Consider the following 20,959-nt stretch of genomic DNA (forward strand, 5'->3'; position numbering starts at 1 on the left):
GAAATGACTGCCTAGGAAGGAGTACTGCGGAAAGGGATCTGAGGGTCATAGTGGACCACAAGCTAAATATGAGTCAACAGTGTAACGCTGCTGCAAAAAAAGCGAACATCCTTCTGGGATGTATTAGCAGGAGTGTTGTAAGCAAGACACAAGAAGTAGTTCTTCCACTCTACTCCACACTGATTAGACCTCAACTGGAGTACTGTGTCCAGTTCTGGGTGCCACATTTCAGGAAAAATGTGGAAAAATTGGAGAGAGTCCAGAGAAGAGCAGTAAAAATGATTAAAGGTCTAGAAAACATGACCTGTGAGGAAATATTGAAAAAAATGGGTTTGTTTAGTCTGGAGAAGAGAAGACTGAGAGGGGACATAAGTTTTCAAGTATGTAAAAGGTTGTTACAAGGAGGAGGAAGAAAAATTGTTTTTCTTAATCTTTGAGGATAGGACAAAAAGCAATGGGCTTAAACTGTAGCAAGGGCAGTTTAGGTTGATCATTAGGGAAAACTTCCTGTCGGGTTGGTTAAGCACTGGAATAAATTGCCTGGGGAATATCCATCATTGGAGATTTTCAAGAGCAGGTTAGACAAACAACTGTCAGGAATGGTCTTGATAATACTTAGTCCTGCCATGAGTGCAGGGGGCTGGACTAATGACCTCCTTGAGGTCCCTTCCAGTTCTATGATTGTATATAAATGCCAAATACTATTTTTTTCTCCTGATTGATAGTTCAGGCTAGTCTTTTCTCTCATCTCTTATCTTTGTAGTGTCTTGGGTCTTCTCCAAAGCTTCCAAATTTCAGTTATAGGCTGAAGTGAGTTTCATAGTCCTTTCTGTCTGAGCCCTGGTTTTGCACACTGATTGGGTGGCTATGTGCATAGCCTTAGAATGCCCAAATTAAATTAATCACGTGTAACCTGGAGGACATTGGAGCTGCTGAGCTTTAGGTTCTTCAAATGTATGTGTGGATATGAAATTCACAGCAAGTCAGTCCTACTGAGATTAATTTGTCACTAAAAGGAATGGCAGGGTGTAATGTCACAATAGTATGGTGATGCCCGTACTGATAGCTACTATCTAATCTTTCCTGCCCAAATGATCAGTTTGACTTAGCAACAGGCTTTAATATTTTACTAATAAATAAAATCTCATAAACAAATTGAGTGTTCGTGGAAGGTCTTGGATGAGTCCCTCTTCAGGTTATAGTCCCCAGCCTAACAGCAGTAATGAAAGCTTTCCCCATCCATGTATCCTAGCCCTCTACTGAAGGGAAGATGTTTAGGGGTGAGAGGCTAGTTCAGACTTCAAGCTGTTAGATCTCTTTGCTGATGTGAAAAAAAAAAAAAAGGGACAGTCTGTGATTACCTTCCCACTAGGACCACCTTACGTTACATGTGACCAAAGAACCATAAGAAACGATGACTTTGAATCTTTACGAACTTGGGCCAGCTTTGATCTGTGCTCCCATACAAATCCTATGAGCCATCCACCCCAATCTGAATGTCTCTTAATGGTAGCAAAGGTTGGAAAAACTTCAGTATTTCTTGGTATTCTTCTAAGTTACGACTCAACTGTGGAACGTTTGCGACCAGAAATAAATGAGGCAATTATTCTGGGAGATGTTAATCAAAATTAATGATAACCACATAAATTATCAAAACCCATTTAAAATTAACTAGGCTATGATTAATTTAATGTCTAAGCTGTGGATTGATCATTAGCAAAGAGCAAAGCCAAATTGTTATAATATCAAGGTCTGTAATATTTTGACTGCTAGAGCAGAAGTATAGTATAAAAAGAAGAGAACGATTGGGTACATAACTTACGTGAAAAGTATTGTATGAGGTTTTCTAAAACAAAATATTATACTTTCTGAAATGTGAACTATGAAAGAGATTGCCTATAAAATCATTTAAATATCCATTAGACAAGTATGAATAATGGGAAAGTGCTGCAATGTAGATTTTCTCTCTCAGCAAATTTATAGAAATGCTGTTCCTGTTCCTTCCATGGACTCTGGAAGAATGGCTAATGGTCAGTAAGCTTGGATTCCTTTGAAAGCCTCAGTCCTGCCTGAAATTAGCTCTGTAGCAAATTGATATATGGTTGGGACGGGGGTAATGGTATTGACCATTTAAAATTTACTTTCCATGAGCAAATTACTGTCCTGCATCTGGAAGCCTGGAGTGGGCAATGTGTATCACTGAAGCTGAGTCTTAACTCTGACTCAGCATGAAGCCCTTTAAGTGCTCTCATAACAACTTTTACTTCCCAAGGATGATGCCATCCCAAAGCTAGCTTGATAGATGGTAGCATAGCAATGAGCCGTGGTAGAGTGCATTAGCTGGATATTGCTGCATGCCTTGGTTGCATGTGTGGTGTGAGAGGGAAAGCCAAATGCAATCAGAGATGTGCATCAGTAGCACTTCAATACTAATATGCATGCCTCCTGACGGATCTGATCACTACTGGAACAATGGCTCATTAATTAAACTTTTACTTAAAAATTTTGGATGACTTTTTTGCACTGTATACTTCAGTGAGAAATAGTTCCCTTTAGAGACATAAGAGAGAACCGTCCCAGCTATTTTGAATATGTATTTTAATTTTTTCTATTTTTGATCTTTTTTTTAGATTGCCCTAGAGTATCTGTACCTTCCTGTCCTCAACACCAGTAATCAAATGCTCAACTTGTGTGTACATGCTGTGTGGGTGTATATATAGGCACATAAATCCTGCTGCTGCTTTCAAAACTGAACCACATTCCTAGTCCTTGTACCATGTGTCTTACAACAACAACAAAAAGACAATGGTTAGGCAAAATTCTACACTCAGATACATGTACCCAATCCTGTCACTTTTTTTAAAAAGGCAACTAAATCTGCATAACTAACTAAAGACAGAATTCACCCTTACGGGACAGATTTTGCTCTGTTACAGTAGTGTAAATTTAGAGCTTGACTTCATCTGTTTTGTGGAGTTATCTGGAACCACCCACTGAGACAGTGGAATCAACTCCAGATTTGCAGCTGAGATCAGAATCGAGCTCCAAGCATTTACAAATTCTTCATGTAAGATTGCAGCAGCAGCAACAGAGGGAACCAGATTTCACCATTCAAGATACTTTATGGCTTGCAACAAGAGATTGCTCCTGTATCATAGGGAAGACAAAAGGTGCCTGACTTTTGAAATACTTCTGAGACTAAATACTAACTAAATAGCTAAAGTTTACAGCATTACACCTGGTGTATTTACCACCAGCCTGAATCCAAACACTGGAGACTGTAGGGAATAGCCACTGTTTTTTGTTTCTAAATGGCAGTTGTAGAAACTTTGGACAGAGTAAATAACATGGGATGCTGAGAGCACTAAAGAGAAGGGAAGACATAACCAACCCTGTATGATGAGAGAGAATCTGATATGATATATGCACAGTAAGTGACACTTGGGATGTTGGACATGCATTTGTAAGCCAGCATGTACATCCATGCACATGCAGTTCAGTTTTAAGGCTGAAGAGGTGACTAGAATTCCTGGACTAATCTATGACTGCCTTGGCTTTGCTTCTCCTAGGTGACCAAGAACACTGAATCATGGAGCTTCTCCTCAGAGTGCACATGGGTGTGCGGTCCTTCCACGGGATGGCTGTTGGCCACCCACCCAATTTAGGCTTTGTACCCTTAGTAACTGTAGCCATCTATCCCACAAGCTGTCACCCCACTGTTAAACTTCAAGTAAATTGGCAGAAGGCCATCCTCTACAACAATACCTCTTTTTAAAATGAGATCTTTGCTTTGCTTTTCTGCTCTCCAGCTGCCTCTATCCCACTGAAAAGCCTTCTCCCCAGCAGCAAACCAGACAGTGCTTCCACAGTGCAGACAGATCCTGCTCAGTCTCTAGTACACTCAGCTCCACAGTGCTGCTGAGATCTGTTCTTGCTCTGCTTGCCAGCCCAAGGGCACCCTGCTCTCGGGTTATTGGGGCGGTCCTCCCGCCCTTCCATCTGCTTTCCTTCCCTTTAGCCAGCTTGCCTCTGTGAGCTTTGTTCCCTGACTTTTTTCCCTTCCACATGTAATATATTAAGACCAGACAAGGACAAGTACATCTCTATCAAGTTTAGTTGGAAATGCACCTGCTTGCAACAAGTCTGATCTTGGCCAAAGGTGATAGAAAGTTTTTTGCTTTGACTTTCAGCAATGAGGTCCCAGCTGTTCTCTGTTGGAAGTTGGTGATACTGAGAAGGCCAAACCAACTAATCAGAATGAGGGTTAGGACTGTCTGTATCTTCCGCTGTACCTTAATCTTTGGGGATTTTTCCTTCAGTGGACCAGTTTATGCACTTTAATTTTCAACATCTTGGGACAAAAAAAATCTGTTCTGCTTTTGTTTAGCACATTTGATTATAAAAATCTGTTTCAGTTGAGTTGCTGTGTAGTTTATAGATTGGTATGAAGTGACTTTTCTCCATTCATGAGGAAGTTGCTGAGTTTCGTCTGTCCATATATACTGAGCTGAAAACGCTGCTTGGTAATTTTTTTATCCTACTGTGCTTCTCCCCAACTGTGAAAGACTGAGTGTAAAAGTCAGCACAAAGTAACTAAAAATAAAAAGGGCCTAAAGAATGTTGTAATAGATAAAACAATTTTTTATGCTTGTAACTTAAAATCAGCTAAACAAATTTCCTTCAAGCTTAAGGCTAGATTCTCCTTTCCATACAGTGGATCTCTATCTCAACTCACCTTGCAGGAATGAATCTCTCACTGATGTCAATAGGAAATTTGTACCTGTGCAGAAAGCAGAAAATTGGAATAAAAATCCATTTTGTATATTTGAGAGGAGAATGGTGCATATTAAAGTATGCTTTTCTGTTTAGTCGAGGAAAAGCAAGAGAAATTTCAACTCCAAAAAGGTAATTTAAAGGGAAGTTAAGGCACAGATAATAGAGGATTGCTAGTGTGGCACTGTAATAAACCACCAAAATACATTTCTTAAATGTATTTTGGTGGTTTATTAAGACATCTGTCCCCCCCAAACCCAGGAAAAGACACTGTATAGTGCGGTTCTTAGATTGATGTTGATTTTAAAAAAGTGAATGGAAATTGAAAGAATGGATCAGAGCCATAAATATTCATTTAGACTCCTTAAAATCCCGTGATTAACTCAGTTGTTCATAATGGCTCTTGTGGACCATTTATAGTCTTCCTTATTAAGACTTCTTAGGTGGGCAGTAGAGACTGAAATGATTCCATCCATGTTTCAAGCAGCAAAACAGATCTAGTGTAACAAACAAAACTAATTCATCACCATGGAAACAAAATAGATAATTTGCTTGTGCTATATCAAAAATTAATTTCCTAAAAGTTCTAAAGTGCTGCCTCTGCAAATGAAAGTGATTAAATTTATTACCGTAATAAATAAAAGTATTGATATGTTTTCCAAAAAATATTTGTTTTTTTGCTTACATTTCAAATACAGAGTACTCCATTGTAAAACCTAATTTGAAATGTGCTGTTATGGTCATATCATTTGAGAATTTAAAATAAAAAAGCTGGCACAAAAGCTTTCAATTTTCTTTTACATAAAAATATACTCCACACGCTATTTCTAATTACCAACAACAGTTACTTAGTAAAACTTTTAAAAATAATAATATAAAGGCATAATTAGTCACGTGGAAAACCTCCATCTTGAGAATCTGATCAAGAGACTGCCACACTGATTTTTCAGATAATAAATAAAATTTGTGTGCTAACTTGAGATGACAAGACAAAAAAAGGGGGAGGCAAGAAAAAAAGAAACACCACAGCAATGCAATGACTCCTAAATGATCATATATATTGGCTTCTCTGTACTTAACTCTGATTTGCACGTGTAGTAGCTTGCTGCAAAATGATGCAGTGTTTCTGTTTTGCCATTGAGAAAAACACATGTTATGAAATGGAAATGTTTGTCAAAGGCAGGAGCCATTAAATACTGAGGAAAACTCAAGAAGCAGGCCAATCAAATCATATTGTCTAAATGAAGCAAAATGCAATGGCCCTATTCTCATTTGCATTATGGCCATTTTACACAGCTCTCAAACATTCTTCTGGCCTGTTGCAGGATATTGTTTTTCAGTTAATTTCTTGCTATTATAGTATTTTTAAGTGTTTCCTTTTACTATATGAGGTTTGACATTGACAGAAATGTAATTTTTGTTGATGGTTTAGGTATTTTGAACTGATTTATTTGATTAAAAACAAGCAAGGTTACATTATGATCATCATGCCAACACTGAACCAGGGTACAAGTGTTGAATGTATAAGAAATAACTGAAAGCATTACAAAACGAAACAGGACTCAGACATTCAATGTGACTTTTGTATCCATAAGCAAGATCTTATATTTCCTGCAACAGGGATCTACACACCTAACTTCTGCGGCAAGGCCAAGTTTCAGTGGCTCTCAGATGTGGCAGACTGCTAATTATGTGGCAGATGCAAGTTACTGAGGAGCTAATACTTTTTAAAAATTAAAGTGAGCTGTATTTTTACAAAAAATTTGAATTGCTCAGATGAGATTCACATAATACAGTAGAATCCATTTGATCAGTGTACAGTTAAACAAGATGTTTGTTAACTTGTATATGTGCCTGTGAACCACTGTATGGGATTCTATTTTTGATTAATTGGCATGGGGTTGTCCTAATTACTTGCAAAATTAGTACATTTGTACTTATGGTGATTTACTACAAGATATTGTCCATTTGAGTTTTCCCTCATTGGCAGTTCCTATTGCTATCATGGTTGCCAGGCAGACTGACCCGAGTTTGTCTAATAAGGTTAAAATGTTGGACGTGTGAATCCCCAGCCATGTCACTGTTATCTACTGCTAAGAGTTTTAACATTTCAGAGACCAAACCGGGAGACATAATCACCAAAGGGAAATCATTGTGTCTCAGTGGCTCACCAGTGTTAAAACTTCACCACCATTGGGAAGGACGGGGAAAAATATTAGAAGAAAATACACCTTACCTGTGGCTTTAACAGGCAAAGATGCCAAAGGTGCAGGTTTTCAAGACCCATCTAGAAATGAGGAAGTAACAACAACAAAAACTACAGTAAAGGCTTAGGAGCTGCCTACAAATGTGCGGAAAAACAATGTCTTACTAATGTGACCATGCCATTGGAAACAGACTGTATGTGACTTTTAAAGGAAACTATCAGGAGAAAACTGTGTCAACAAACTGAACGTTTCCACTGCCCACCCTGATTCAATTCTTGTCACGAGGTAGCAGCTGATGCTCACCATCTGGAATTTAGACAAGGAGATGATTTCAGTCTTTTTTACTGTCATGCTAACCTGTCTGGGAATGAAAGAGTGATTTCTGGTGATAAATTGAGACAAACTACTGCACTGCTTGTTCCAGGACAGTTATATTTTTCTCTGTGCATACCTTTTGCTAATTCATCGATGGTTGGATTTTTCTACTGCTAGATGTTTTAGGAGGGGATTCTGCAGTAGAAAATGTGGAAAACTGGGAAACAAAGATGCTTTGTTAGTTGACAACTGTAGTGTCAACTCAAAGGAAAGATTCAAACATCCACTTATTTGTCTTTTCTCCACTTAACTCTACAAGTTTCTTTCAGTGATCTGAAATGAATAGGAAATCTGTAGAGCACAAATCTAATGTCAAAATAATCCAGACACTTCATGAAGTCTGAGATGGGACGCAGAGAACATGGATCCTTCTAAAACCTGGGACACTCTCCTTCTTAAGGCTGATATGCTTCAGGGTGATTTAGATCTGGATAGGGCTTTGAAATTACAGTCCTCACACTTCAGGATATTCCTTCCCATTATGGATGTAGAGGAACCACATCAGAGATATGATAAAGAGATGAAGCAATATCATGCTAATTGAAGGCTGATTGAGACTGACATTGGACCATCACAACTGGAACAACTGATTTCAACAATAGGCATGCTAACTAGTCTCCAAATGGTAACAAGACACCTGTGAGTGTGTGGTGTTCTAGTCTGTGAGAACAGCTACAGAAAACTGAGATGGTAATCAGCTAGGTAGCTACTGAAGCATGGAAACAAAACAGTCTAAGGGCATCTTTAGGTATGAGCTACATAGGCATCTGACTTATGGTATTTCATTTCTGAGGAGACAGCACAGAAAACTGTGTGGTCATCCAGTCATTAGGCTATTACTAATCGCCGCCCTGCACTTAAGCAGGGAGGAGTTTAGCTGGCTGGCCGGGAGAAGAAGGCAATGCTTTCTGGCTTGGGGGAGGAGGGGATACGTAAAGCTGCTGAAAGAGTAGTCAGCGTTGTGGATGACTCATCACCTAGGAATGAGGGGTTTAAAGAGGTCATCTGGGCCTGGCCACTCCCCTCTTCACTCAAATAGGCTGGGCAGCAAATTAGGTCACAAATATGCCAGGTATTTAGCTATATCTGCTGTGGGCTAGCTAGCCCCACTAAGGGGGGATGGGAAGGAATTTTTCCCTTACCACCATATTGGCCAGGTGCAGTGGGGAATTTTTCCGCCTTCCTCGGTGTTTGTTCTACAATGCTTAACCTTCAACATCTGTTTTTCTTCCAAGCACGTGCCAGGCATGAATAATGGCATAGCAGACGCCTTGTCTCATTTCCAGTTTCACAGATTTCATGAGCTTCCAACAAGGGATAGCGGTGAACCCAGCACATGCCACGGGCTCTCTGGAACCTTGGAATGTGATGTGGTCAGTGGAATGCAGATTTTTGGCTCCAGCTTACAAGTTGTTTCCTTTTTCTTTTAAGGATTCTTGTCTATTCAAGGATCCGGAGGATGAGTCACCTATGAGGCCCTCTGTGGAGGGCGGTTGTTGCAGAACCGGGTCAAGGACAATGCAGCTGCTGGTGCCCCTCAACAATCACACATGGGACAATGGGTCCTTTATCCTCAGAAGGGCTGCTAGGCAAAAGGCCATTTGGAGATTTCTGGGAATGCAGGTGGGTGTGGGGAGGAGGCAGCCAAGCTAATGGCTGGTGCCTCCTTATGGTGGATGTTCAGTGCAGGTACTCCATAAATTAAGGCACAAAAGAATGAAAAAATGGCTTGGAAAAGGAATTAAGGAGAGGTGCTTGGTAATAGAGCAAGCCGGGGGCAGTTGGGGACTCCTGTGATTGGTACAGCACGGAGCCAACCCCCCCATCATTATAGTCCACCTTAACCCCTCCTATGATGGGCTGTGGTCGATAAGGTCCTGGCAAGGGAATTGCTGGAGGTACCTGGATGAAAAGGTTGGGGGGGAGCTGGTGAAAGCCCCCCCTCCCCCTGAATTGGTAAGGTCCCGGCAGTGACTCTGCTGGAGGGACATAAATTTTGCACCTGCACTGCACATATTTTAGCCGCTGGGTTAGTCCTAGACATCTGTCTAATAATAAAGTTGCAGCCTGATTAAACCCATATCTAATGTTTCCTGTCATTCTTTCGGCATAGCCAGACAAACCACCATCTTCTGACTGAGAGTATTTAATAAATCTGATAGATGTATCTATGGTATCCAGATTTTACTTATTTCTAATGATACCCAATGGGTTTCTCTCAAATCATCCTCCTTCTAATTCAGTGTATGCACACTGATATGGTCCATACTTACCCCATTCCTTTATTGGTAACTTAAATAACAAATTTTAAACCTGAACCTGTGCTGCTTCTTGAACTTGCTTTTTCTCAGGTTGCTGTGTTAAGGACTCCTCTAACCCTGCTCTTAGCTCCTTCTGCCACAGAGAGACACTCCAACATTTTATATTTCTGGATTTATATCTATTATATTGTTTTCTGCTGACTCCCATGGCAGCCAGAGTGGTGTGTTTTTTACGCACAGTCTGAGTGCGTTATAACAGGTCTGAGTCTAGAGAGAGCTATGCACCTGTATACAGGATCCTAGAAACTGACTGCCCCTTACATGGTAACATCTGAGTGCCTTATATATCCACTAGTCCTCCTGAATCTGATTTCTAGAGTATTTGGAAGCTGGAGGGACCCAAATGAATGATGTTTTGAGGGGGCTGACTTGGTTGTTAGGAGAAGCTAAGCCGGAAACAATGGAATGAAAGACATCACATCCTCTGTTGGCTTAGGGCACCAAAGAACCTAGCACTGGCTCCAGCAAGCTCTTTAAGCGCCAATATTGCAAAATCTCTTTAAATTACATCACAAATTTTTAAAAAGTCATTTTCATTTCATAAACTTAAGAGAGAAATGGTTCGTTGTCTTGGTTGTGATGAATACAGGTGAGCTGACACCATGGGAGTGCTTACACCATGGGAGTGACCATTCTGTTGGGGAAGCCCCTTGGTTTCAGCCTTTATGTACAAAGCATACCCATTACATTTACACCTATTACACAGTTTTAGTAGGGATGGAACCATTAATCATCAGATAATCCATGGGATAAATGCTGGCTGAGGAACAGTTTTGGCTTGCTATTCCCTGTTCGCTTTGACTTTTAAAAGTTGATATGGTCTATATCTTAGTCTCTTTTTTTAAAAAAAAAAGAAAGAAAAAGAAAAAACCACACACACATACACATACAAGGGGCTTTTCCACTAGCAGTTTTCAAAAAAGGCAGAATAAGTAGGACTGAAAAAAGAGATTTTTGGCTCTGGAAGTTTGAGCAGGTTTGGAAGTGGGTAATTCATTCCAATTCTGTCAGTCTACTCCCATGAACAGGGGTACAGATGTTCTGCTTAAACCCTCATTCCCACTGTTCCACCTCAATTCTCAAAGTTAGGCACCAAAATGGCCTAGTTTTTCAGAGGTGCTGGGCAGCAATGGTACCTATTAATGTCAGTGCAAGATGTGGATGCTCAGCAATTTTGTAAATCAGGTCACTTGATAAGGAACCTAACTTTAGGTACCTGAGTTTGAACATTTTAGACCTGTGTAAACATCAAGTCAGTTCCCCTTAGCAACTAAGATTGGAAGTGGAGGGATGTCACAGCAAAAGCAATGTCATGGGCTCCATCAGAGGAACCAGGGAATTTGCTGATAACTTATAACAGAGAGAAAGCAGAAGAGACACAACCGTCTTTACAGCTGAAGATGATGGTGCTTCCGTTTTACACACACATTCATGAGACATTGAGGTCAGCATTGTTTGTGCAAGTAGATCATAACCCCCTTCATATGAAAAGATACATAGTTTTTTTTCTTTACTGAATGAACAGCAGAATAATCATACCAAGGGACAGCTTTGAGTCCATGGCCTTCATTGCCAGCCTAGGCTAGTGTGGCTGTTGGCATTATTTTAAATTAAATTAATTTAAAATTGACAGAGCCTGTCCTGAATATGTGCCTATTTTCTTCCAGGATTGTTTCTGTGATGAGTCAGAATTAGAATTAGAGATCCTGAAATAATATGGAAAAAATCCACCCATTGTCTTTTATTCATGATCAGTAATGCTAAAGCCTCGTTCAATAGGCTTCTAATAAAGGGAATGGTTGCTTAACTGGCATATCAGGCTGCCCATGGAGGTATGCCAGTGAAGCACATTTTACTACACAAATATTAACATGGAGTGTTTTAGTACAGAGATACTGTGGCAATAAGCATAGTAAAATGCCCAGAGAGGTTATTATACAAAGAGTTCTAGAATGTAGGTAATTATCTCTAAACAAACCAACTATTGTAGTAAATATTAAAGACAGTTATACAATATTTCCTTATGTTGAATAGAGTTGAATGAGTTAAAATATATGAATTTGGTTAACATTACTGACCTCGAGATTCACATATCATAATCAATGATGCAAAGTTTAATAGTTATTCCGATATAGTTTATTTTTCATTCCCCTATCCCTACTGCATCTTTTGAAATTTAATATATTGCTGGTCTGATAATTGGAAAACCTACTTGTTTAAGTTTTTATATGCATGTTAGTGTATGATTATGACTGGGTTTTCCAGACAACTTTTCTATAATATAGATGGTACATAATCAAACAAGAACTAACAAAGAAAATCTAGTCCTTTAAAAATACTTCAGATGGAAACAGATAAAGCATTACTTGCTGCTCTTGAAGTCATCAGCCATATTTCATGTTAAAGGCCATTATTCGCACATTATCCAATTCTGAAAATGTACGTGAAATAACCTTCAAATAAACTGATATGAATACAACCATTACTTTAGCAGATTTTACAGTGATGTTGTTATACCAATAAAATAAAAACCAGCAGGATCTTATTAAAGCGGAAAAGGCAAAATGCCACATTTATTGTGAATACAGAAAGAATCATAGTATGCAGTTAGTTATAGCTATAACATTCCATTCAATTTCATATTTATATTCACACATTCATTCATACACTCACACACACAGGTTCTGCAAAGTTGTTATCATAGTTACCAGCCTTAGAGTTGCTCATGCCAAGCCACTGGCCAGGTGGCCTGGACATGAGGAGGGAGCAGGCCCTTGTCAGATGCTCATCTGATGCTCCTGGAAGTTGGTTTGCAGAATCAGACCCCAAAGTTCTCACTTTCTAGAGTCCATTTTTATAGGAATTTCTTCCTATGCCAGTCTATGGGAATTGCTTCATCATGCTGTTGCTGAATCAATCAGCAGATGGCACATTCCTGATGGCTCCATGCTGCCAGATGTTATCTTGTTCTTTGGTTCTCCCATTCTTGAGGCTGTTGGGTGGATTCCAGTCTGCCCTCCGGGGGTCCTCTAGTTATTTCCACTTGACGTCTTCATCAGCCGATGGACACTGGATTCTTAGGCTGGCACCTCCCTGATCATTTAGTTATTATCCGCACCAAGCATCCATCCACATACATCCTCTATCTCTGTTTTAATCACAATTGTTAACAAAGCGAGATGAATACAACAAAAGGGTGGGGAGTTTCTGGGTGCTGTTTCTGTTGGTACAGAGTATTGCTTTGAGTCTCTCTCTGTGTGAGGAGTTGTTGTTACAAAGAACTGCTTTGAGAACAGACTCTGTCTTAGAATGTACTAACACAATTAGCAGCTTGCAAGTTTCACACAGAGAGGGAGAGAAACAGTACCAAAAACCAAGAGATGTCTTAGTTTAAATTCCAGGATATTACTAATTAAGGGGAATCAAACTCATTTGTGATTTTGATACAGAAGTACTTTTAATATGATCCAACAATATTTGACTTCTAGCTTGAATGCAGAGGTAATAATTGCTAGTGTCGGTAGCAATTATCCTCCATGGAACTTAGAAATAATTCAATGTTACTATTAAGCTGTTGTAAATTTTCAACTGGTCACTGGTGTTTGTGACTTTGTGTGGCACCGCAGGGATGAGTTGGTGGGTAGTGATGGTTTTGTAGCAAAATGTTCCTAATATAACTCTAAATTTGCTCATTTAGTGCCTGATGCACAGCCTACTGAAGCCAGTATCAAGACTCCCATTGACTTCTGTGGCCTGTGAATTGGGCCCTTATGTCATAAGGGCCTCATCCTGTGAGTTGAGAGTCCCAATTCGCATGGAAGGCAATGAGTGTGGCTACACTGCAGCTAGGAAATGCAATTCCCAGTGCAGGTAGATGTGAAAAAGTGAGGATAACAAGAGGAAAGTTTTTTGTAAGAGTTGATGATAAAGTAAAAAGAGAGGTTTGAAAACAATTAACCTGATTTTTATTTATTGGAAAACAAGCAGTAAAAAGAGTAGTGTACCAGGTCCAGAATAGCTGACTTCTGAGCACAGTGGAATAGACGTTTGTTTGAACTTTTATTTGACCATGGCTGCGAGGGTTTGGTGGGGGGATTGGAATGTTACAGGCAGCTCAATTCTCTGAGATTAAATTAGAATGGAAAACTTCAAGTGTTTACCAAGTGGACCTCTTAGCAGTGAATAACCTCTTTTACATTTGAGCCCTCAGTTCTCTCACCGTGTAGTTGGGATAACCATTCTTCTCCATGTCACAGGTGCATTGTAAGGACAAACTAAAGTTTTGTGTGGTGCTTTAATACTATGACAAAATAGGCCATATTAATGTCTAGGAAGCTATTGAGAAACCATAGTAAGGAGAGTGGTAATGAAACTTATACATACTTAGGCTTTTTTTGATGTTGGAAGTTTGACTGAATGTGTGTTTTTAATATATGCCATGGACCAGGGTGATGGCACGTTTTTACTTTAAATTATTTTTATACTTCTAAGAAAACAAGAAAACATTTGCTCAACTTTGAGTTTCTTAGCGTAGGGTAATACTTTAAAATGCAAGCAATATTTTGATTCATAGATTCCAAGGCAGAAGGGAAAACCGTGATCATCTGCTCTGACCTCCAGTATAACACAGGCCATTGAACTTCCCCAAAATAATTTCTAGAGCAGTTCGTTTATGAAACATCTAATATTGATTTAAAAATTGCCAGTGATAGGTGATCTACCATGTCTCTTGCTAAATTGCTTTTAGTTTATTTAAATAAAATCCTGGAGGGTAATGAAATGTGTATTGGTTATAAAACAGAGTAGGATTGCTTTAAACTTTGGGATAATAAGTAACATTTTATGAGCTCTTAATGAGTATTGTGTATTACAGATACACTAACATTTTTTTCATAGAGGGAATGATACTTGAGGAAAATGAATTTGCAAACATCTAACTTTTATATTTAAGGGTTTATTTTTTTTAAAAAGTCCATGAATTTTCAGTGAACACAGTCTTGTAATGCAAAATATATATGATGTAAAATAGATCTACAATACTCAGTAAAATGTTCCTGAAACTAAATTATACAACTAATATATGAAGAAAAGAGCAAGAACAAAGGAAAAGAGAGGTGCTGGATACACGAAGGAAAGGTGTAGGAGTATGAGTAGAAGTACGTTGATTAACATAAGAAAAGTCCTCACATGCAATGAGATTCTACTTTCTTAGCTTGTAATTTAGGCATTACTGTTTCATACACAGTCGTTCTGCTTAATTTTGTGATCCATTTTTATGCTGGGCTGTGAACCTGATTTTTTCAATGTCAACTTTTTGCAATAATACAAGCTTGTATTATCTGTATTCTATACTTCTTAGATAAGCTTAGACTGTGACAAAGCATGCAAGTTCTGTATGTGCCAAGAAATGCTTTCTTAGCCTTGACAATCACTGTTTCCTCACTAAAGGGAATCCACCCTGACCTGGACAGTGGCACAGAGACAGGTTCAGGCGACTAGTGCCCTAAGAAATGAAGAGTATTATCCACAAAGCAACCTGGGTGCCCTATTCTGGAGTTCAGATGCCTAACTTCCCATCTTCAGCACCACTACAATCCACAAAACTCTCACATGGCAGCCACCTGGCCTCCTAGGTGCCTAAACTCACTTGGCACTTAACTTTCCACTGTAAAAGTACCTTAGGTGTTAGAATGTTTCCACTGGGGTATGTGAATTGCTGTCCCACTCTAGGTGTCTGAATGCCTGTCTCCGGCCTGAGCCCCGGAGCAATTCACACACTGGAGAAAGACAAGCATTCGGCTGCCTAAGTCACATGCGGGGCCCATCCTGGGAGGCAGCCTCTGAACACTAGTCCCAGATTGGGTGCAGTTCAAAATTTACCTGGAGGTGGAGGTTGTGATGGTGCCTGCCTTATAACTTGCAGCCCAGTGGTGTGCCAGCCTCTGGACTACAGAGTTATTCTCTCACATTCCTTCTGTCTCTCTCTGGCCAGATAAACTATTTAAGTGTATATGCACAGTGGAATAGTCATCAGGCCAGAGAGAGATACATCGCAATGCTAAGCCCTTTGTGGATTCCACCCGAACCTCTGCTCCCTTGGAAAGTCTGAGATGGACAACTAAATTCCCTGGTCCATGAGAGTGAGTGGGTAGAATAAAAAGAAATCAACTGGATTACTTCCTGAAACTGATACAATTAAGGAAAGGTGAGCCTCGTTATCTAATCAGGAGTTTATAAAAAGGACTGGTGCCTTCTCAGAGTAGGAGATAAAATACCTTCAGAGTAAAATGGGGTGTGGATATAAATGTGCTTAGTTTTTAAAAACAGTGTTCATAGAATCATAGAACTGGAAGGGACCTTGAGAGGTCATCTGGTGTTGCATGTATCTAGTCACACAATTATAAATATATGTGGCTTTTTTACCTTCTGTTTGTATTAATCATTCCCTGGCAACACACAAGTAGAGGTTATCAGAGTTGTGTGGGCCACTGTATTTCAGCTGAACAAGAGCAATACAGAAGTAACACATTCAGTGCAGGTCTACACTACCACTTAAGTTGATCTAACTTACGTCCCTCGGGGTGTGAAAAAGCCCTCCTCCCCCGCCCCCAGTGACACAAGTTTTGTGCTGTCCTCACTGGCACTACATCACGCTTCTCGCCGAAGTGGAGTAGTTATGCCGACAGGAGAGCGCTCTCTCATTGACATACCACATCTTCACCAGAAGTGCCACAGTGGTTCTGCTACATCGGTGCAGCTGTGCTGAGATAATGCTGTAGTATAGACTTTCCCTCAGACAGGATGTTCTCTCCCTGTGACAGATTCTTGTTATTTGGGAAAGTTCACAGGATGGTCCAGGGCTTTACATATAGGTTCTTATTCCCCAATTTATGGGATCAGGATCATGGACACAAACCGGAAATGACAGGTATTTGGTGACTTTTACTCTTGCCATTTTAATCTAGTATAGATTGATAATATCTTTATTTTGCAATGGGACATCACCAACACATGTCTATAAGTTTCTAGTTGAGTCAGATTCTCACTATCGTAGTCCTGAATCTCTTATGCCAAGCTTCCTACATATTTGCAAATATTTGCAAATGTTCCTGAATGGTTTTTTAAAATGGAAATAGAGAAGGTGTGTTGGTCTGCCTTTTTAAATGCATATTTGCAATATTTTTAAAGCTTCTTAGAATATTGAAGAGTTAGTTAATTACATCCTGTATCGATCATATTTACCCAAATGGTATCTACATGGAATACACAAGCCAAAAACTCGTGTTTTTTCTCTTTCCTCTAATTCTTAATTAACCAACTAGAGTAGGTCCAAAAATAGGAAATTTTTCCCCATGAATGTTTTGTGAAAAATATGTTCCTGCTTTTCACTGGAAAATTGAGTTTCCCAATCTCTCTTAATAAGTATCCATTAATTAATAAATGTATTACTTATTTTAATTATTCATATAGCCATATTTAGAGATCCCAGTCAGCACTGGAGGCTCATCATGCTAGGTGCCATACAAACACAGCGTGAAAGCAGAGTCCCTGTGCTGAGGATACTACAGTATTATGAAGACAGTTGGAAGTTCCTCATAGTAATCATAGTAGAAGTGGGTCTGAAGGGAGGGATTTGAAAGAAGGTAGTGGCTTTATAAGCTAGTTTGGGGTGAGTGCCTAGCACAATGGGGTTCTGCCCCAGGACTAGAGCTCCAAGGTGCTATGGTAATGTTAATAAATAATGTTCCATGCGTAAAGGGTTGCTTAGAAGAAAGTACAGTAGTGCCTGTGAGAAGAAAAAACCCGAGTGGAGTGAGGTAGGGATTTCAGGGAGGCCAGAGAGAAAGAGGTTGCAGTAGTCAAGACAGTAGATAAGGAACCTAATTTATGTGTAGGGTACCTTTATGAGCAAATATGTTTAAAAAAATAAATAAAACCCCAGCATTACCATAAGCAGTAAATAAAGCCAGTATTTATGAAGATGTGCAAAGCAAGAACACCTGAAATCTGCAAAACTGCATTTAGACTTGTATCTGCCTATATTATAGATTGCTACTGATCTGTTTTATCTGTCCAGCTTGTGATATTAAAGATTGCATCATAGTGCATGCACACTAGGGAGGAAAGGTAAGGAATGTAGGTTTGGTTGCCACCATCTTGGCTGATATATTGAGTATTGAACCAAGGACCTCTAGCTCTAAATGCATGAGTCGCTACAGCGTGAGCTGGTAACAGACCCATATCCTCTGTGGATCAGGAACATAACACACACTGACTCAGTAGGGGTTGCACAGGCAACCTTGGCTTTGTCGTTTCCTGATTGTTGAGTGTTTAACTTTGCAACCTTAATGTTTCAGTGTAGCTCTGTTTGGAATATTGTACAATATATAAACCGCTTTTAAGATAAAATAGATCTGTGTATACACACCTCTTTAGAAATTGTGTAATAATCGCTCTGTTTTCTGTGTTCGTGCTTTAGAAGTAGATCCGTTCAGATTCAATGAGACAGTAAGAGTGCAACGGAAGCTTTGGGAAGCGATTTTATAGCAACCTTTGGCTGATGGCAACCACATCATTAACGTAATCTTGTATTCTTTCTTCAATTAGAATGTTCCACCGGATCTCTCCATTTGTACTTTTGTGCTGGAACAATCCTTGTCAGTGCGAGCTCTTCAAGAAATGCTGGCTAACACTGAGGAGAAAGCAGAAGGGGTAAGTAATCCAACCTAGACTTTTTTGATCAACTGGAGATATATAACATTTCTTCCACAGTACTAACACGATGACTTCCTTTTTGTGTAGTTTTAGTCTCATTCTTCAGTACAGTAAGGGCCTCATCCTGAGGAATGCTGAGCACTTGCAACTTCCATTGAAGTCAATGAGTTGTGGGAGTTCAGCACCTCTTAAGATGAGGCCCTAAATTAGTGAGCTGACTGTAGGATTTGCGAAATTATGATTAAGGGTGGCTTAGGGAAAATGCATTCTTACTATCACTATAACAAAATAATCATAGTTTAGACACATAATTAAATCATGGCTTAAGAAGAATTAAGGCTCCTATCCAAATGCAGGGCTATGTGCCTGTAGAGCATCCTAGTGGCATATAAACACCACTGTATCAAATCAAAATACTCAGTAATATTAAAATGCAGAATCAGGCATGTTTTTAATTCTTTTAAAAAGATGACACTATTCTATGTGGCTTGAGCAAAAATGTCCACTAGTTCAGATTTAAAATTGAAGATGTCATATTAATCAGAGGTGTTAGATGAATACGGAAATTAGGCATCCTTGTATTCATGAGTGATGAAGGAAATAGCAACTCTGAGTAGCAAATAACTGTCTACAAATAAATCATAATAGTATGATTAATTTTGTGTATACAGGATAGTTCATTTACCTTACAGTCACATAATTTAGGATTGCACACATACTTTGCATGGACTGTATCCTGAATGCTGCTTGCAATTGAGGAAGAGTGGCAAGGGAAGAGTGGCTGTAGCACGGGAGTAACATACAGAGACAAAACAGTGGAAGGGATTAATAGCAAATCTGTCACTCAAGATAGCTGGCAGGAGAAAAACAGACCCCCTGGAAGCTCTGAGAATGCCTGGGAGAAAGGAAGCTCCAAACTAATATGCTGTAGTCAGTCCCAGAAAATGTCAGGCATTGAGCCTAAAAAATGATAGTTGGGATATGAAATCCAGGAACATTCCCATGCATGCTTCAGAGCATGTGGTGTCTCTGAGCATTTGTTCCGAGGACTAACTGCAACAGCAGTACACAGAGTAGTATGTTTGAGATCTGCGCGTAATTACATACTTACAGGCTGGGATTGCTCTTTCTGGAATTTGCAAGTACTGCAACTAATAGCAAGCAAATCCATGGAGAAAGCATACACCAGGAGTGCAAGCACGTACTGCAATCATCCACCAAAAAAGCATGAGCTGTCAACACTGCCCCCGCCCTCGGAAAAAAACCCCCAAAACTGTGCAATTGCAAATGACGTCCAGCGATGTTGCAATGGAACTGTAGTGATGGCAATATGTCCACAACAATATTTGAGCATAAGTCTCTAAGGTGCCACAAGTCCTCCTGTTCTTTTTGCTGATACAGACTAACACGGCTGCTACTCTGAAACCTGACAATATTTGAGGAACTCAGTTGTTGTGTTCCTGTGACTTCTCATTCTGCCCCCAGTAAGGATAGGTCTGGGCCAACAATAGCAGGAGCACCATTGGGGTGAATCCAAGAGGGATCCAGAGCTGCGGCACATGGCGGAAGGGAGCATGTGCATGTTGTACCACGCTGAGGAAAAAATAAGATTCGCTTCTCTATTCTGGTTTCAGAAGGGCCACAACAGAACACTAGAAGGGACTGTTTTTAAGTCCAGTATTAAACATTTTTCTTTTGCTCTTAATCTTCGTATTTTTACAATGTTTTGTTCTATTGGCAAACTTTCTGTCTAGCCATAATTTTTTTAGTTGTAAGTTGCAGTCACAGGGCAAGCTGGCCTTTTGAAGGAGCACTTGTGATTAGTTTATCTCTCAGTCCAGAAGTACATTGAGAACAAAAGATTAGGAATCCAGCCTGATGAGCAACAGAAGGCAAGCCGAGGAACAGTCCATGAGAGTTCAAGTCTTCTGGGAAGAGGGAAGGTTACTGGCAACTCCCCAGAGTGCCTAGGCAGAGCATCTGAGAGACACTCACAAAGAATGGGAAGGCTTGTTCAGGAGATCCAGGGTCAATGAGGACCTGGGGAGGGATTCGCTATATCAGTGAGTTGGAAAGGCTTGGTTGGAGCTGATTGCCATGGGGGGCATCCCCACAAAAATGGCGGCTTAAGAAATACCAGGCAGTTGTGTTGGGAAGGAACTGCTGAGCCCAGCAAGGGCCTGAAAGACTGTCGAGTCTGGGAAAGATGAGCCTGATCTGAGATGACACTGATCTATTTTAATAAACCAGAACCTCAAGAAGGGAATGTACTTGAATGAAATACAAGTCTATGTGCCATTACTAGGGACCCCAAAAAGGAGAAAGGGGCTGACTGAGACTGGATTAGGCAAGGCTTTGCTATGGTGACACATGTTGTATTGCGGTTGGTTATGAAATGTAGTTAGCATTTCAGTATCCCCACTTCTGATACAGGTAAGAAAAACATCAGCAATACATCATCTTCAAAAAAAGGGCCTGATTCTGGATTCCTTACACATGAAAAATGCCATTGACTTTAGCTGCAGATTTGAGTGCGCAAAGAATTCCAGATCAGGTGTAAGGCTTGTC

At 39.9% G+C, this 20,959-nt stretch overlaps 1 protein-coding gene across 17 annotated transcripts in view; it reads left to right on the top strand.

Annotated features, from left to right (window-relative positions):
* RYR2 (ryanodine receptor 2) overlaps window positions 1-20,959 on the top strand; it is a 709,125-nt gene that overhangs the window by 188,977 nt on the left and 499,189 nt on the right. For all 17 annotated transcript variants that reach the window (XM_073338185.1, XM_073338183.1, XM_073338188.1 and 14 more), the window contains exon 3: window positions 18,284-18,388. In XM_073338185.1, coding sequence (XP_073194286.1) covers window positions 18,284-18,388 — 105 coding nt within the window. The remainder of the gene's footprint in view (window positions 1-18,283; window positions 18,389-20,959) is intronic.

The sequence above is a fragment of the Lepidochelys kempii genome, chromosome 3 (assembly GCF_965140265.1).
Source record: "Lepidochelys kempii isolate rLepKem1 chromosome 3, rLepKem1.hap2, whole genome shotgun sequence".
NCBI lineage: Eukaryota > Metazoa > Chordata > Testudines > Cheloniidae > Lepidochelys > Lepidochelys kempii.